General features: G+C 42.1%; 1 protein-coding gene across 4 annotated transcripts in view; it reads right to left on the reverse strand.

Annotated features, from left to right (window-relative positions):
- Positions 1–359: 359 nt before the first annotated feature.
- LOC147618210 (uncharacterized) overlaps positions 360–19,015 on the reverse strand; it is an 86,382-nt gene continuing 67,726 nt past the window's right edge. For all 4 annotated transcript variants that reach the window (XM_086774652.1, XM_086774651.1, XM_086774650.1 and 1 more), the window contains exons 4-7: positions 1,298–1,413; positions 1,037–1,204; positions 679–951; positions 360–579 (exon numbers count right to left, since the gene is read on the reverse strand). In XM_086774652.1, the coding sequence (XP_086630778.1) occupies positions 538–579; positions 679–951; positions 1,037–1,204; positions 1,298–1,413 (599 nt within the window). In that variant the 3' untranslated portion in view covers positions 360–537. The remainder of the gene's footprint in view (positions 580–678; positions 952–1,036; positions 1,205–1,297; positions 1,414–19,015) is intronic.

A 19,015-nucleotide genomic window follows, 5' to 3' on the forward strand; every position in this document is an offset into this window, starting at 1 on the left:
TTGCCTTTCGATACTTTAATGCAATGCTATTATACACACCACTTCACTGTAATTTCCAAGATAACTGTAATTTTCTTTGTGAATGTGTTTCAGGTAGGTATTAAAGATTTGTTAGTATTGCCCATTTGATTATAATGAATATGTATATTGTGCATGTATCACTTCAAATACAAGTTCTTTTAGAAAGCTTTTGCTGTTACAAATTGATAAATTGTTTACGCATTCAGCCAATGATGCAACAAAGGTGAGGTGCTTCATTTTTTCTTCTATGGGTGCGATTCATATTTTCTTTAATTGCTTGTGTTTTGATGCATTCAAAAATGTTTTTATAAGTTTCAAAGCAAAGCAAGAATACAGGCTTACAAAATACATGTGTAAGTTATATAAATGTCCATACAAGTGCATGTTTATATAACAGCAGCTAATAAAAGCTTGAGATACAGGCTTACAGCTTACAAAATACATGTGTATAAATAAAGATATCATGGTCTCAAGTTGGAAATGCTTGGCTCAGGGCACTTTATCCTTGTTACCTCCTTAGTAACTAGTCAAAAACACTTTACCACCACGAGCAGAATCCTAGGCAACAAAAAAGCATATATTAGAAAATTACTTTGACTAAAACAGGCACCATAACAGGCACTCCAAATTCCAATGTAGAGTGGCAAAGAAGGTTACCAGAGTTTGAGCTATGGCTTCTTTGAACTTTTCCAATGGGAACTTCTCTCCAGATGCAGGCTGAATGACCTTTTTCTCAAGCAAGTCCATCACCTCTTGACTGACCTTCACTACCTCATCAGCACCAAGCCTGCTAATCCATGGGGTTAAGTAGTAACCATGTAGTTTAACCTCCCTAAACAAGAGATCCTTATAGTCCATCTCCACATGAAATGCTCCCATAACCCCATAGTTGTAGACAGTAGCACCATTTCTCACACAAGCTCCTACAAGCTGAGATCAGAAAAAGCAGCTTTGGTTACACAACACACTGATACTTTTATGTTGTGTATTGTTCACATCACATGTAGACCAGTACCTTTGTGATCTCGCCTCCAATGCAGTCAAGTCCGCCAAATGCTAGCTTGCCCTGAGTTATCTTTTGCACTTCTTCCACCACATCTTCTTTTGCATAGTTCAGTACTTCGTCTGCCCCCAAAAGCTTAAGTTCCTCCTTTTGCTCATTGCGCCGGACCAAATTGATTGTCTGATTAACATACAAAATAAATGTACACTCCAGGAGTTATCATACAAAGGTATCTAGAGTACTTGCAATTACATAGCACAAACATGAAGTTACCTTGACACCCTGGTAGCGTGCATACTGGATGAACATTCGCCCCAATGTGGATGCTGCAGCCGTCTGAATGACGTACTCTCCTTTTGGAGGATTCAACTCATGAAACATCCCATAAACTGATTTACACAAAACAAGGATCAATAATCATTTTCCAGAGTCGCTTTCTTTAAATCTTCTAATCAGCATCACTCAAACTTTACTGCAACACTCTTATGGTCATCACCTTTCTAATTACACTCCATTAGCTTACTTTGGTCATATAAACTCAATGTGGTATTATGTTGAGCTATATGTGGCGGTATGCTACTTTCCCCCAGCCCACTCCAGGTTTGCACCATCAGGAGAGTCGCCCTATATACCACTATATGATGATATCATGAGGTTTGCCAGCATGGGAGACATATTACTATTGGGAGACTTTAATGCACGTACAGGCACAGAGCAGACAGAACTGTATGATACTCAAGAGGCTATGTACCGGGAGATCACGGCAGAGGATGTAGGGTTGCAGAGATCAGCACAGGATGAGGGGGAGAACACAGATTATGGCAGGCATTTTCTCACACTCGGGAGTGCACATGGGTTGGTCATATACAATGGCTTATCGAGATGGCAAGGATCAAATGCTCTCACACACTGGAACTCTAAAGGGGGAGCGAGCACAGTGGACTACTTGATGGGATCTCCTTCATTGATACCTGATGTGCGGGGTTTCACAATTTCCAGTAGGCCCATTGGCATAGCAGCCGATCATGCATACCTGAGTTTCACACTGGACGAGATCACGAGAGGATTGGCAGGTGTACTACATGCATCCGTGAAACCGGCCTCTGATAGAAAACCAGAGTGCGGTAGACTAGCAGTCACCCGTCCACTTGTAGTCTAGATGTGAAACAAAGCAGATTGGAGCTAGAGTGCCCAAATCTGAAAACACAGCGACACCTGTTGGCCCCAAAGCTTGGCGCCCCTTGCAGTATTTCTTTATTCAATTATAATAATATGAATGGCTGAGTACAAAACAAAGATCAGCCAAGAGTTTAGACCTGTATATCCAATCTGACGGCCCACAAATCCTTCTCAGCACAGAGGATCTATGCACACAGATCTGTGTCTCCAAATAACACACTGTGCCTCCCTCTGATCAGCCAAGATCACTAAGCAGGCCAGCCATGGGCATACATCTGGCATAACTCAAGTGCGTGATACATCATCTCAACTCAAACATACATGTGCTGTCCAAACTCTGTCTCAACCCTTGTCAATCTGCCATACCCCTCCTCTCACAAGGGGCCAGATAACTCATATCTGCAACAGACATCAAGCAGTAGAAAGAGAGATAGATGAACAGAAACAAGGCTTACCAAGTTCAGCTCGTGAAACAGCACTGGAGGAAGCAACAGCACCAATTTGTACTTGCCGGCACTTGTAACCACAACCCTGCTTCACACATGTGCTTGTTCTTGCCTGTATCCTCCTCCTGATGTTCACTCTTATGCTGTCCTTGAAAATACAGATCTGAAAATCAGCACTGTACCCGTCTGTACCACCTCGGGATACGTGCCAGGAGTTGTACTTGCACACACAGTCCGCTGTCCACTCTTGTACCTGCCTGAATCTGAGTACACAGTCCTGTCCAGCACCTGTTAACGCCACCTACAGCAGTTGTACTTGCTGTACCTGACTGTCCGTACACTGTACGGCAGTCGTACAGTATGGTACAGGCTGTGTACTTGCTGGTACAGCCTGTACAGGGCCTGTGCGCAGAGTATCCAGCAGAGAGAACACAGCGCTTGCAGCAGGTTTCAGCAGCCGCCTGTACTTGCACTGTACGGACTGCACACGTGGGAAGTGCAACTATTCATGCAGAAGAAAAACAGCAGCAGTACACAGAAAACAGCAGCCGCCTTCTTTCTCTTGTGCTTTTCCACGCTTGTGAACATGCGCATGAAGGCTCCTCCACTTTTACTCCACGACTCCCAAAAAGGGAAGAGAGAGAGAGAGAGGAGAGAGAAACACTCCTCCCCAAAATAATCCCTAGGGCCCCAAACTTTAATAAGTTCCCTAGGGCCACTAAGGCCTAGGGGCAAACTTTAATAAACATTAAAGTTTAATGTTTCTAGTTCCCCCCTTCACACCTAGGGATGTCCACACATCTTAAACTCTGTCCGGGCACCCCCCATGTGAATCATAAAATATTCTGACTCTGCAAAACCACCATGCCCACACTTGTACTGTTCCATTTTCACAGGGCCATGACATACCCCCCTCTTGAAAAATGGCAAGCGTCCTCGATTGCATTCTGGTGATGCATCAAAATATCCAAAGTGAAATATACAATATGGCAAGATCAGCATCCCAATCTCTCTGAGCCATACAAATGTATCATCATTCACTGCAAACCAATGGCATAGTAATAGTCCAAGTTGTATACCACTGTGAACCATACATATCCACAAAAATCTCCATGTGACTAGTACACATATATCATAGAAGTCCCATAAACAGATGTACTGTCAGCCTCTGTACCTTCGGGTGAGATGAAAACTGCACCAAGCGACCTCTAGATGTCATCTGAGCCTGTCTGTATCAAGGGAGTGGAGGTGCTACCCCCCTCTTGAGCATCAGGTAATGCTCCAGACCCATGCTCTGCTGAACCTGAATGAGCCACAATAAGAGTCGGCTCCAACTCAAAGGCATCGAGATAAAGCTGCAAAACCTGAGGTGAATCTGTTAAGTCACCTTCCTCCATCCACTTCACATCCATCGGTGAATAGTTCTTGAACTTCACAAGATAGCGACGGGAAACTTTACCTCGTACCTTCCTTTCTTTATGTGCCAGTATCTGCTCTGGAATCAGAACCTCATCAAGTTCCTCAACTTCCGGCTGAGCCTCATCTGATACATCCTCAGGCACATCCCCACGGAAAGGTCTAAGAAGACTCACATGAAAAGCATTGTGAATCCTCCAGTGATCTGGTAACTTCAAACGATAGGTTACCTCACCAATCTTTTCCAAAACCTGAAAAGGCCCATAATATCGCATGCTCAATTTAGGGAATAAGCGCTCTTTACCCTTCATCTTCTTGAGTCTAGCCTTTTCAAAGCGCAAAAGAACCCAATCACCCAATGCAAACTGTAAATCACGTCTGTGACGGTCTGCGGCTTTCTTTTGCTTCTGCTGAGTTTTCTCGAGGGCCAACTTAACTCTCCGATAAGCTTCATCCAAGCTCTCCACATACTGATCAGCCTCAAAGATCTTATCCTTTGTATGCAAAATGGGTGGTACCTTCTTCCCTCCTCCTACAATCTCAAAAGGCGCCTTGCCTGTCGAGCTATGTACAGTGTTGTTATATGCAAACTCCACCAAAGGAAGATACTTTTCCCATTGTTGCTTGTGCTCTGACACATAACACTTGAGAAGATCCAACACTGTAGAGTTAGCCTCTTCTGACTGACCATCTGTCTGTGGATGAAATGACGATGAAAACTTGAGAGTTGTACCCATGTTGTCAAACAACCCTCTCCAAAACAAACTCGTCATCCGTGGATCACGGTCACTAATGATAGACGTAGGCAAGCCATGATACTTGAAGATGTTCCATGAACAACTTCACCATATGATCCACTTTAATTGTCTTCCGCACGGGAATGAAATGAGCCTGCTTACTGAACCTGCATATGATAGTCCAGATGCCATCATTTCCCGTTTGTGTCCGTGGAAGATCAAATACAAAATCCATGGCAATGCTCTCCCAAGGTCTATCCGGAATAGGTAAAGGCTGTAATAACCCTGGTGTCTTCTGACGGTCAAACTTTACCTTCTGACATACGATGCATTGCCTCACAAAGGCATCAACATCTCTTCTCAAGGTTGGCCAATAAAAGAAAGTCTCCACTGCTTTGACCGTGGCGTCAATACCTCTATGACCTGCATACGGTGGAGCATGACTTTCAATTATAACCTTGAGTCGCAATGGCCTGGTAACACACAGTCTGCCATGCATCAATAAAAACCCATCTCTGAGAGTATAGTGCTCATGCCGTTGACCCTCAGACATGTGATCATACAACCTTTCAAAATCCTCATCATGGGTATACTGCTCTTTCATTTCATCAAGCTCATGATGATAAGCAAGTGAAACAACAGAAACCTGTGGCTTGCGTGACAAAGCATCTGCCACTACATTCTTTTTGCCTTCCACATGCACAATCTAGAAGTGAAACATTGACAAAAAGTTTGCCCAACGCATATGCTTCTCTGAAAGCTTAGTCTGCGTGAGGAAATAACGCAAGGTCTGATGATCTGTCTGTACAGTGAAATCAGCCCCAAGCAAGTAGTGTTTCCATGTAAAAAGAGCGTGAATTACAGCCAACATCTCTTTCTCATACACCTGTAAATGCTTCTCAGCATCTTGCAAAACTCTACTCTCATAGGCTATGACATGTCCCTCTTGCATGAGAACCGCACCAATGCTACTTCCACATGCATCACACTGGACAACAAAAGCCTTTCGGAGGTCCGGTAACACCAATACTGGGTCCGAAGTAAGCTTTTCTTTGAGCTTTTTGAATGCTGTAATTTCCCGATCAGCCCATCTAAACGGAGTTGCCTTCTTCGTCAAAGCATGAAGAGGGGAAGCAATTTCAGCAAAGTGCCGTATGTAACGCCTGTAATAGGAACACAATCCTAGAAAGCTGCGTACATCATGCACGGTCCTCAAAGCTGGCCAATTAAGTATTGCTTTCACCTTTGCTGGATCCATACGGACTCCATGACCCCCCAAGAAATGTATCTCCAGCAAGAAAAACTCACTCTTCTTGCCATTAACCACCAATCTATGGTTTCTGAGTTCTGCAAACACAATGGCCAAATGCCTTCTATGCTCTTCCTCAGTTTGTGAATGCACAATCATATCATCAAAGAATGTGCCCACAAACTCTCTATGAGGCCTGAAAATCCTGTCCATCATTCTGTTAAATGTGGCAGGCGCATTTGCCAAACCAAAGGGCATAACCAAGAACTCATACAACCCAAATGTGGTTCGGAATGCTGTCTTATGCACATCCTCGGGTCTAATGCGTATCTGATGATACCCGCTTTTCAAGTCAATACGACTAAAAACTGTGGAGCCCTGTAAGCGGTCCAAGATGTCATCGATCCTCGGTATGGGGAATCGATTCTTGATGGTATTCTTATTCAGCGCCCTGTAATCTATACACATGCGCCAAGAACCATCCTTCTTCTGCACTAAGAGCACAGGTGAGCAAAAGGGTGATGAGCTAGGCCGAATCAACCCCTTATTCAAAAGCTCCTGCACCTGACTCATAATCTCTTCCTGTTGGGCTGCACTAACACGGTACGGCGGTCTATTCGGTGGAGTACTACCAGGAATCAGATCTATGGCATGATCTTCTGGCCTCTCAGGAGGTAATTCTCCTGGCAATGACTCGGAAAAACAGTCTTGAAACCCACTTAAGAAATCAGCCCTGTCCTTATCTAACATTGACAAATTAGACTTAGACTCATCATCCTGTGCATCCTTTACATAAATCAAGTACGCGGAAAGATGCTTTTTCATTACTGATGAAATCGCCGAAGCGGATACAATAGGAACAGATTCCCCTTTGAGTTTTACATCCAATACATGCTCTTTCCCTCTATGAGTCAGAGTAATTTTCCTATTGTAAGTATCCACCACCGCATGTACCCTGTGGCACCATGGCATCCCCAACAAAACATCACAGCCATCCAAAGGCATGATGAAGAACTCCTCGCTGTCCACATAACCCTGCAAATGAAGCCGAAGCTTCCCAATGATAGGAGTAACGGGTTCTGCATACCCTGGACAAGCCATATTTGCCTCATGTAACGGCCCCATCTCCTCTGCGCGAATCCCCAATCGGCCAGCCAAATCTGGTGAAATAAAGTTGGCTCTAGCACCTGTGTCAAAGAAGATCAAAGCATTCTGATCTCTCACTTTGCCCCATGCCCTGCACAACTCTGTAGCTTCACCACCTAGCTGCTCCCCCACAAGATCAGGAACTAAGCCTGCAGAAGGCTTTGGTTTCTTTGGCTTGGGCTCTCCTTTATTGTCAGGGTCCTTTTTGGACGTTCTTTTGGGACAATTGAATGACATATGCCCCTCTTCAGTACAGTAAAAACACTTTTGAGCATCTCTCAAAGCCTGTCTTTCCTCAGAAGTCCTCTTGGGCATTGGCAACTTCTTATACTTTGTCTCTAAAGACCCTTTAGCATCATGAGAAGCATGCCCAAATTTTTCAGCTTTCTTGCTCAATTTCTTACTGCCTTTAAACCCAGACGAACCACCTGTGAGTAACGCATTAGCTGTCATAGCATTTTCAATCATCTGTGACATGTTCGTTACTCTTGTCTTTATACAATAATCTCGTACCTCTTTGGGCAGCCCACAACAATACTTCTATACCTGCTCAGATAATAGGATGGACAAGCTGAGAGTACTAACAAGATTCTCTGCACAGCACTCACAAAGATTGTTGAGGGACATAGGACTGATTGGGAGCAAAAGTTGCACTCAGTTCTTTGGGCATATAGGACAGCCTATAAATTATCTGTGGGCACAACCCCATTTGAGCTTGCTTTTGGGCTAGATGCAATTCTTCCCATTGAATTTCTTGTACCTACTCTACGAGTTGCTAAACAATTGGACTGGACTGGTCATGAGCTTTCACAACGCATTGATGAATTGGAAAAGCTTGATGAGACCCGCTTATTAGCGGTGATGGGACCAACGGCAAAGACTATGATCTACTTCCTAAGCAAACAAGACCAGTCACTGGCGCCTCATTTTCCTGTAACTACCTCCCAACTCTCTTCCCTCACACTAAGCTGAAATAACCCGAAGAAGAAGAAAACATATATTCCCACAAAAACTCCTTTACAAAGACTTTAGACGGAGATTACTTTCAGGTGACAAATAAGATACATTTTCCATCAAATTACATCAACTTCTGTACAAAACTCAAGATGATAAATGTATTCAGGGAGGTCTTCTTCAGCAGGTAAACGAACATTCTCCCATTCTTCCTCATCCACTTGCAAAAGTAAAGACCAGTAATCCCCATGCACTGCGGAGAATATGACTTCAATTTGAAAACCACAAAAAAGGATTTCTTCAATACCACTGTCGAGCTCAATAGATAGAATCATGCTTCACTCTGAGTAGAATAACTCTGAGACAAATTGACCCACCAGGCAATGGATTCCGCCTCAATGGAAAAACAAAAGATAGTTCTGGAAATCTCTGATTTTCTGATCAAGAAAATAAATAGCAACAAAACTCTTCTTCACATAGCATTAATGGCCCAGACTGGTCATCAACAATAAAAACATGTGTCTTTATCAATTGCTTAAATCGTTCAAAGCAGAGATCTCAGAATTTAATGTCCAGCAACTAAACGAATCAAGGCACATCACCATTCTTTCTCAGTTGGCAGCACGTCAAGATGAAAACATCTGCTCAGCAAATCGTCCACCAAAAGACACTGCACCCACGACCTCTGAACTTGTTCAGCATACCACAACAACTAGTCGCTTCAGCACACCAAACTTCTTCAGCTTTAAGGAGACAGCATCACGATCATGTACGAGCTGGCCAACGTTCATACAGAGCTTCACGATCATCAGCAGGTTGCGTGGCAATTAGTTCAGTCGGAGCAGGCCGCCGTTCATCAGACTTACGGCTAAAAGTAACATCACGATCATCACTTCCAATCCAGCAGCAAGTCAGAGCAAGCCGCCGTTTAACAGAGCATCACGATGATCAACGGTAGCATCACGATCATCAAAAATCAGAACAGCCGTGTCTTCAAGTGAATTGCTGCAGGCGTCTTTTTCACCTTCTTGCCTTCCGTCTCACAGGTCCGCTGTAGCGTCTTCAGTCACAAGCAAACCTTTCAGCGTCATGATTCTTCCTCAGTAAAAAATTCGTAATGCTCTTTTTTTTTTTTTTTTCTCTCCCCTCCGTTTAGACCTGCGTTCCAGTATTTTATAGCGCCTGTAGACTCCATGCAAGATTTAGCAAGTAAATGCATGTGCTTCCACGAACAGAGTCGTAAACATCTAGAATTGACACGTCGCCAGTCGTGGTGCCACCAGAACTCATCTTCTATTTTTGTTTTTTTCCTTCGTGTCCATTACGAGTCATTTTCCCAACCACCTCTTCATTTTAAACTACTCTTCCAAAAAGAATTTGCTAAAGTATAAAAAGTCATACCTCCTAAACTCTCTTTTTCCCTAAGCCATTTTTAATACATGCACCTCCTTGGGTTTTCAAAGAAAAAAAATCCAATGGCTTGGCCCAAGTAAATTTACATTCTTCTCATAAAGGAAAATATGTACATAACACCCTCTCACTCATTTATTTCCACACACCCTATTTACAAGCATGAACCAAAAAAAAGTCTATACATTTTTTGTCCTATCATTTTGCCCATCCCCCAAGCTGCAGACATTAATGTCTAGCAGTCAATAATCAAACATAGTTGTTATTTCGGTGGAGATATCCTCATCCATGAGGTCTTTTATTTGTTTGGTCTTCATGACGACTGGTCCACATGAACTTACCTGCATAATTCTCACAAAATACTTTTTTAATCTCAGACCATTTACTCTATTTTTATGATGACTTCCATCCAAATCCGCCAGCTGGTATGATCCATTGGCAAACTTTTGGATCACAAAGTATGGCCCTTCCCATTTAGTCACAAATCGAGTTTTAAATGTGAAATCCAGCCTACTGTCATATCTCATCACCAAGTCTCCTTTATTGATTTCTTTGTCTTTGAATTTCTGATTAGCTTTCCATTGATTTTTTTCTTGAACCTGTGTGTAGTGTTCCACTGCTTTCATTCTGTCTAGTTGTGCTTCTTGCATATCCAATAACCTATTGGTATAGGTTAAGTCTGGGTTCTCATCTATTTTCATCAAAAATTGCAAGGCAGGTATTTCTACATCCAATGGTAGAAGTGCTTCCTTTCCATAGACTAAGTGATAAGGAGAGAATTTAATGCCTTCCTTCTCTGCTATTCGGTATGCCCATAATGCCCAAGGTACAACTAGATCCCAACTTTTTTCATGTGTTCTGATCATCTTTCCCATTATACTAGTTAATTTCCCATTGAAGTATTCGTTCATACCATTACATTGGGGATAAAGCGGAGAAGAATATCTATGCTTGATTTTCAATTTTTCACAAAGCAGATCCATTAGCTCACTTCGAAAACCAGGCCCACGATCAGAAACAAGCTCCAAAGGAACCCCAAAACGGCAGCAAATATCTTCGTAAACAAACTTACACACTGTTTTGGCATTGACTGCCTTCACCGGTCTTGCTTCAGCCCAACGAGATAGAAAATCAACAGCAGTCAACAAATAACAACTTTTCCTTGCAGTCATTGGCATAGGACCAATTGCATCAATCCCCCATTTTTCAAAAATGTTATAAGCTATCATGACATTTCTGAGTTCCGGATGAAGAATCCTCTTACCCATTTGTTGACATTGTAGGCATGACCTACACCAATGCCGGATATCTCTTTGGAGTGAAGGCCAAATATAACCTTCAGTTAAAATCTTCCTCATCATAATCTTGAAAGCAAAATGACCACCACATATGCCTTCATGGTTAGTCTCCAAAATATGCATGATTTCCTCTTGCCAGGGTATCCTTCTGAGAATCAGATCTGTTCCCTTCATGTATAAGACATCATCTATCATAAAATAAGGTGCACAGGATTTCACAAATCTGTATCTCTTTTGTTTGGGAAGATCATCAGAAACTTTCCCAGTCAACAAAAAGTTCTCAACCTTAGCCAAAAATTCTCTACCTCTAAACAGTGGTTCTTGTATCCTTACCACATTCAGACACACCTCAGTTTCATCCTGAGCTGCTTCATGAGCTGCAACATTTTGCCCCCTCTCCACATGTTGTAATGTCCATGCATCAAATTGCTTCAACCTTTTTTTAATAGCCAACAACCAATGCTTGAGATGAGCATGCTTTGTCTTCCAAACACCAAGTATCTGTTTAACAATCAACAAAGCATCACCCTTAATAGCTAATCTTCTTATACCTTTCTCAAGACATGCCTTCAAGCCTTCATGTAAAGCTGAATATTCAGCTTCATTGTTGCTACTAACATTGAGTAGAAAACTTTTCTTCTGAACTAGCCTTCCCCCAGGATCATATAATGCCATGCCTCCCTTTGCTAAATTTAGACTTTTCCTGAAAGAACCATCAAAATGAAGAACAAAAGCATTGTCCAACATCTTTTCTTCCAATGGAACTGTATGATCATCAACTTCCTTCACCAATATAGGACCGTCTTTATATGTAAGTAAATCTGCCAGTGAAGCTCTAGTAGATTTTTCAACAAGGAAAGTAAAAGAATACTCTTGAAGTTCAGTTATCCACTTAACCATACACTTTGAAAGAGAAGTGTTATTCAGTAACTGAGGTAACAGGGTGCAGCTAGTCAAGACAACAAATGATTGAGGAAGTATATAAGATCTGAATCTTCTACAAGCAAAAAGTAAACTGGCCATTATTAATTCAGCTGCTGTGTACCTTCTTTCAGCTTCAGTTTTGACTCTGCTAGCATAGTACACAGGTCGCATATACCGAGAATTTTCTCCTTGCTGTAATAATACAGCTCCTATTGCATCCACCCCAACTGAGGGATTCACATAAAACGGCTTGGAAAAGTCAGGAGCTTTCACACTAGAAATCTGTCCTAACATTTCTTTTACCGCCTCAAACACTTCTTCACTCTCATCAGTCCATTTTAAAGGATCATACTTTACTATTTGCTGAAGAGGATATAATGCATGTGACAACATGTGAATGAACCGTGACAAATATTTTACTTTCTGTAAGAAAGTATGCAATTGCTTTGTGGTCGAAGGAGAGGGCAGCATCATCAATGCCTTAATCTTGTCTGGATCTGGCTCTATTCCATTCTCAGACACAATGTGTCCAAGAACCTTAATTCTTCCTTGTGCTAGATGACACTTTCTTGGGTTCAGCTGTCCACCACTTTCATCCAATTTTTGAAAGACTTCATCAAGCTTCTGACTATGTACAGCACGATCACTATAGACACATATATCATCAATGAAAACTTTACAGAACTTATCCAAGAATGGGGCCAATACCTGATCGGAGTTTTCCTGATAATGAGACGGTGCATTTTTGAGCCCAAAGGGCATCTTTTTGTAGCCGAAACAACCCCACGGTGTAAGGAAGGTAGTCTTTACTCGATCTTCTGGAGCTATGGCAATCTGGAAGTAACCAGAATATCCATCACACAGACTATACATCTGATGGCCTGCTATTCGATCCAAAATGTCATCAATATGAGGAAGAGGATAATGATTGGCCCTTGTTGCTGCATTTAAAGGCTTGTAGTCCACACAGATTCTCCATTTGCCATCTTTCTTTGGCACAATAACCACTGGGCTGGCCCAATCAGAAAGACCAACAGGAAAGATAATATCAGCCTTAAGTAACTTTATTACTTCCTCTTTCAAAACTGAAATCTGTTTGGGATTCAACCTCCTCATCCTTTGAAATACTGGCTTTGCATGCTCTTTTAATTCAATTCTAAGTGGTTTCCCTTTGAATCCTCTTATTTCCTCACAAGAAGTGATGAATAAGTTGGGATATTTTCTCAGCACTCTGCAGTATTCCTCTTTTTCTTCAGGAGATAGACCAGAAGATAATGACTCTTCCATTAGAGTTAAAGATGACTCTGCATAGTTTTTTGGTTGCAAAAATCTTTCTATCTCTTCAAATCTATCCTCTTCCTCACTGTCATTGATGGTTGTACTACCCAAATGCAAATCTTCAACCCCTCCTACGAAGGCTACATCAGCTATATCACTCTCAGAAGTTGCACTACTATCTTCCTCACTACTACTAGATGACTCATCTTCTACCTCTCCCTTTTCAACTTCAGAGATTTCAGACCGACTCACCATATCAAAACTCATTTTTTTCCCTGAAGAAGCATGTACAGTAATCACTCCATCTTTCCAATTCTGAATAGCCCCAACCTTCCTTAACCAGGGTCTCCCTAAAATCAAAGGATAGGCCCCTAATCCCGCAGGCATGACATGACAATCCACTTTACATAGAGTACTGAATACTTCAACATTCAAATCAGCCACCATTCCTAAGCATTTTACCTTTGCATGATTAGCCATCCGTATTCGAAAAGTTGAAGGGGAAGTTACCTTTAGATTTAGTTTCTCCGTACAAGATTGAGTGATAACACAGATCTGAGCACCACCATCAATATAAGCTTCACCAAGGTCTAAACCATTATGCCACGCCTCAACAGAAGGACAAATATCTGGAAGTTCAGAAATAGTTAATACATTACCAGAGGTCTTTCCCATCTTTTTCTTTGGATTCACAGCATGTCGCCAATCCTTCTTCAATCTGGGACATAAACCAATCATTTGGGCAAAAGTGATATCTGGCTTCCTCTTAGAAAGGTCTTCCACAAGATCGTATTCACCTTGATCTTTCCCCATTGGATAGTCATATGTCTTGTACTTTTTCCTCGGCTTCCTGGTTTTCTTCCTCTGACGAGTGATCACCTCTTCTGTTTGCTTGCCTTTCTTAGCACTGGGTTCAGCTTCTTCATTTCGATCTCGCTTGCCCAAAGGCAAAACAGTCACCTCATCATCTTCCAAACCAAGCAGACTCACTAGTTTTCCTTTACCTTTTTCTTCCACAGAAGTTTTGGAACTGCTACTTAATCTTGGTTGACCTGCATCTTTGATTTCCACACTATGATCATTCACTCTATTACTTAATCCAGAGGGCAAAGGATAGATTTCACCACCCATCCTTGGAGGCTTATCGCAATTAGTGCTATAATGCCCCCAATCTCCGCAGTTAAAGCATTGCACATAAGGAGCATTCATACCTCGACCTCGTCCTGGAAACCATGATGATGGAGCTCCACCAGTAGGAGGCATACTGCCTGGTCCTTTGCCATTTGGAGCTCGTCCCCGACCTCTTCCTGCCATCAAGTTTAAGCTGAGATTCTTCATGAGTTCAGACATCTCATGAATTTCCTCTTTCAGTATTTCTTCTTTTTTTGGTACTGTGTTCGGTGGTTCAGCTACCATATGTGGAATAAGCTCTGGAATGGTTGGTAGTTTTGACACCTCTATACCCATCTGAGTCAGCTTCTTCATCTTTCTTTCTTTTTCTTTGGCAACTCGGAGAACATCTTCATATGTGGGAAGTTCCTTGCATTCCACCTTTACCCGAATGTCAGATCTAAGACCAGCAATAAACCGGTCCTTCTTAATCACACGGGGAGGGATTTCTGGTATTAGTGCAGCTTGCCACTTGTTCCACATTACCGTGAAACGACCTAAGTAGTCATCCACTGATTGGCCAGAATTCTGTTGCAAGGCACACAACTCTCTCCATATTCCATCAGCATCTCTGGTGCAAACAAAATGAGCAACCAATGCAGCCTTCACTTCACCATACGTGGGGTTCCTCTGAACACCCTGGTCATCATGAAACTCAGCTCTAAAAGTTTGCAACCAGGAACGAGCCTCTCCTACCAAACAAAAAGATAGAATTTGAAGCAACACTTCTGGAGAATTTCGATCTTTAATCAAGGCGGTGAATTCTATGTTCTCTATAAACCTTTCCGGATCTTCATTAGGCAAGCCATAAAAACGAGCAAACTCGTGAGCCATACTTCCACGTTTGTCCTGTCTTGGGTGCACACAAATCCCAATTCAGAAAACTTTTAGTCCCCAGCAGGATCGCCAAAGAATGATGGGACCAACGGCAAAGACTGTGATCTACTTCCTAAGCAAACAAGACCAGTCACTGGCGCCTCATTTTCCTGTAACTACCTCCCAACTCTCTTCCCTCACACTAAGCTGAAATAACCCGAAGAAGAAGAAAACATATATTCCCACAAAAACTCCTTTACAAAGACTTTAGACGGAGATTACTTTCAGGTGACAAATAAGATACATTTTCCATCAAATTACATCAACTTCTGTACAAAACTCAAGATGATAAATGTATTCAGGGAGGTCTTCTTCAGCAGGTAAACGAACATTCTCCCATTCTTCCTCATCCACTTGCAAAAGTAAAGACCAGTAATCCCCATGCACTGCGGAGAATATGACTTCAATTTGAAAACCACAAAAAAGGATTTCTTCAATACCACTGTCGAGCTCAATAGATAGAATCATGCTTCACTCTGAGTAGAATAACTCTGAGACAAATTGACCCACCAGGCAATGGATTCCGCCTCAATGGAAAAACAAAAGATAGTTCTGGAAATCTCTGATTTTCTGATCAAGAAAATAAATAGCAACAAAACTCTTCTTCACATAGCATTAATGGCCCAGACTGGTCATCAACAATAAAAACATGTGTCTTTATCAATTGCTTAAATCGTTCAAAGCAGAGATCTCAGAATTTAATGTCCAGCAACTAAACGAATCAAGGCACATCACCATTCTTTCTCAGTTGGCAGCACGTCAAGATGAAAACATCTGCTCAGCAAATCGTCCACCAAAAGAGACTGCACCCACGACCTCTGAACTTGTTCAGCATACCACAACAACTAGTCGCTTCAGCACACCAAACTTCTTCAGCTTTAAGGAGGCAGCATCACGATCATGTACGAGCTGGCCAACGTTCATACAGAGCTTCACGATCATCAGCAGGTTGCGTGGCAATTAGTTGAGTCGGAGCAGGCCGCCGTTCATCAGACTTACGGCTAAAAGTAACATCACGATCATCACTTCCAATCCAGCAGCAAGTCAGAGCAAGCCGCCGTTTAACAGAGCATCACGATGATCAACGGTAGCATCACGATCATCAAAAATCAGAACAGCCGTGTCTTCAAGTGAATTGCTGCAGGCGTCTTTTTCACCTTCTTGCCTTCCGTCTCACAGGTCCGCTGTAGCGTCTTCAGTCACAAGCAAACCTTTCAGCGTCATGATTCTTCCTCAGTAAAAAATTCGTAATGCTCTTTTTTTTTTTTTTTGTTTTCTCTCCCCTCCGTTTAGACCTGCGTTCCAGTATTTTATAGCGCCTGCAGACTCCATGCAAGATTTAGCAAGTAAATGCATGTGCTTCCACGAACAGAGTCGTAAACATCCAGAATTGACACGTCGCCAGTCGTGGTGCCACCAGAACTCATCTTCTATTTTTGTTTTTTTCCTTCGTGTCCATTACGAGTCATTTTCCCAACCACCTCTTCATTTTAAACTACTCTTCCAAAAAGAATTTGCTAAAGTATAAAAAGTCATACCTCCTAAACTCTCTTTTTCCCTAAGCCATTTTTAATACATGCACCTCCTTGGGTTTTCAAAGAAAAAAAATCCAATGGCTTGGCCCAAGTAAATTTACATTCTTCTCATAAAGGAAAATATGTACATAACACCCTCTCACTCATTTATTTCCACACACCCTATTTACAAGCATGAACCAAAAAAAAGTCTATACATTTTTTGTCCTATCAGCGGTAATGGGGATGTATGCCGAGAAGAGGAGACAGAAGCAATGGTATGATAGAAATGTAACAACTGGCCGATTTAAAAAAGGGGACCTTGTGCTCTTGTACACACTTAAGAAGCATAAGCGAAAGCTCAAGAAACGTGGCCTAGGACCGTTTGTGATTAATGAGCTTACTCCAAGTGGTGCAGTGCGTTTAGAGACACTAGAAGGTGAGCAAATGCCTAACTGCATTAATGAAAGTCGTCTCAAGAAATACAATGAACCATTAACTGAAGCCATGCTTCAACAAATGCATGCTGCACAAACACGGAAAGAAGCACTTGACCTACTTAAACGTCAGGCTCAAGAAGAGGCTAAAGCTAGAGTTGCAAAAGCCAAGGAGCGTCGCAAGGCTTCTATGTTGGCCTTACAGTTGGCTACTGATGAACCATATGTAGATCCTTTCAATATTCAAGTGTGCCTTCATCTTCATGAGACTACCTACTTTGTCTCTGCCTTAATTGACTCTGGTGCAGATTATAGTGTTCTCTCGTTTGACACATGGATAGCCTTGGGACAACCAACACTTGTGCACATTCCTGTTGACTTACGAAGCTTCTCAGGTGAAGATAACCCTATAGAGGAAAAATGTGCCATTAGGATGTCCATTCAGGATCACCAGATGTCAGTGCCCTTTTATGTGGCAAGTAAGTCCAAGGCAGTGGTAGAGGCTGTTCTCGGTCGATCATGGTTAAGTGCTACCAATTGCTCATTAGATTGGAAGAATAGACAATACAAGTTGCAAATTGATTCGGATTGCATCTTGGGATCTACTACTCCACGAGCTTTATCATGTCAAAAGGGTGGTATTTCTACCCTACACAACCCACTTTCAAAATCTGCTCTTGCAGCTCCAACACAAATGATGTGGATAATTGATGAGTACTCAAGTAAGGGCCATGGCTGGCATGTTCCAACTACTCTAGTCGCTGCTCAAAGAAGGCCAGGCAAGAAGGAATTATCAATTTGGCTACCCAAAGATGCGTACAAACTTGTACCATCTAGCCCAGTTGCTAAGCCTCCTAAAAAGCACATCTTTTCCAAGCCTAAACCTCACATTGTTACTCGTTGGGTCCCAAAGCATGTTCTTAAAGCACAAGGCTATTATGAGGGTGCAACAGCAATTTGGCTTCCTAAATGCCATGGTTTGTTAGGGGTAAAAGAGTGTATCAATAAGATTCCAAAAGCCACCCTTGGTTTTCCATATCAGTGGGTGCAAAAGAAATCAACACAACCTCTTCAAGAAATCAACACCCTTGGTTTTCCATATCAGTAGGTGCAAAAGAAATCAACACAACCTCTTCAAGATAGGATAGGTGGCTGCGATAGCACCTACAAATCTACTTGTGTTGATCTTCCTAAAACATGTATTGAAACACCAGTTGTCCCAATTTCTCCTTGTTACACAATTCCACCATCAACTTGTGTACCTAACAACTTCACATGAGTCTCTTTTGAGCATAGATTCTAGCACTTCAATGCCGAAATCCTCTTATCTTGCTCAAATTCCTCGACAGTTGCTAACCTTCCCACCTCTTAAGAAGGAAATACCCAAAACCAAAGATAAGGCATTAACACTACAATTGAAGCTCTTTGGTAGGTCAATGTTTGAATAGTGTGGTTCCTTATGCCTTTAGAGGATTGTGTTGTTTTTGAGATGATCTTGTCTACAATGTTTTTGATTGGGATTGTAATGATGGATATGAGTGTTTCTAAATTTCATTGTTCTACGTCCAGATAACTCCTGATGGATATTTGGCGAGATACATGTCCACCATGCATTGATCCTGATAGTACTCGACCTGATCATCACGGGGGTTATAGTGCTCCTCCTTTTCAAACTCATTCTAGGTACTTCTATGCTCCTTTAGGTGAAAATTGCTGTGGGCATCACTTTGTCACGTTATTCTATCAACAGCATCACCCATTTCCACATTGTCAAGAGTGTGCACCACTCGTATTAGGAGAAGCTTCACACATATGTTAGATATGCCGCTCTTACTTTAGACGATATGGCACGGGCTTAATGAAACTTGTAACCACAACCCTGCTTCACACATGTGCTTGTTCTTGCCTGTATACTCCTCTTGATGTTCACTCTTATGCTGTCCTTGAAAATACAGAT

Source organism: Cibotium barometz, chromosome 35 (assembly GCF_041138505.1).
Source record: "Cibotium barometz isolate CiBa-2024 chromosome 35, ASM4113850v1, whole genome shotgun sequence".
NCBI lineage: Eukaryota > Viridiplantae > Streptophyta > Polypodiopsida > Cyatheales > Cibotiaceae > Cibotium > Cibotium barometz.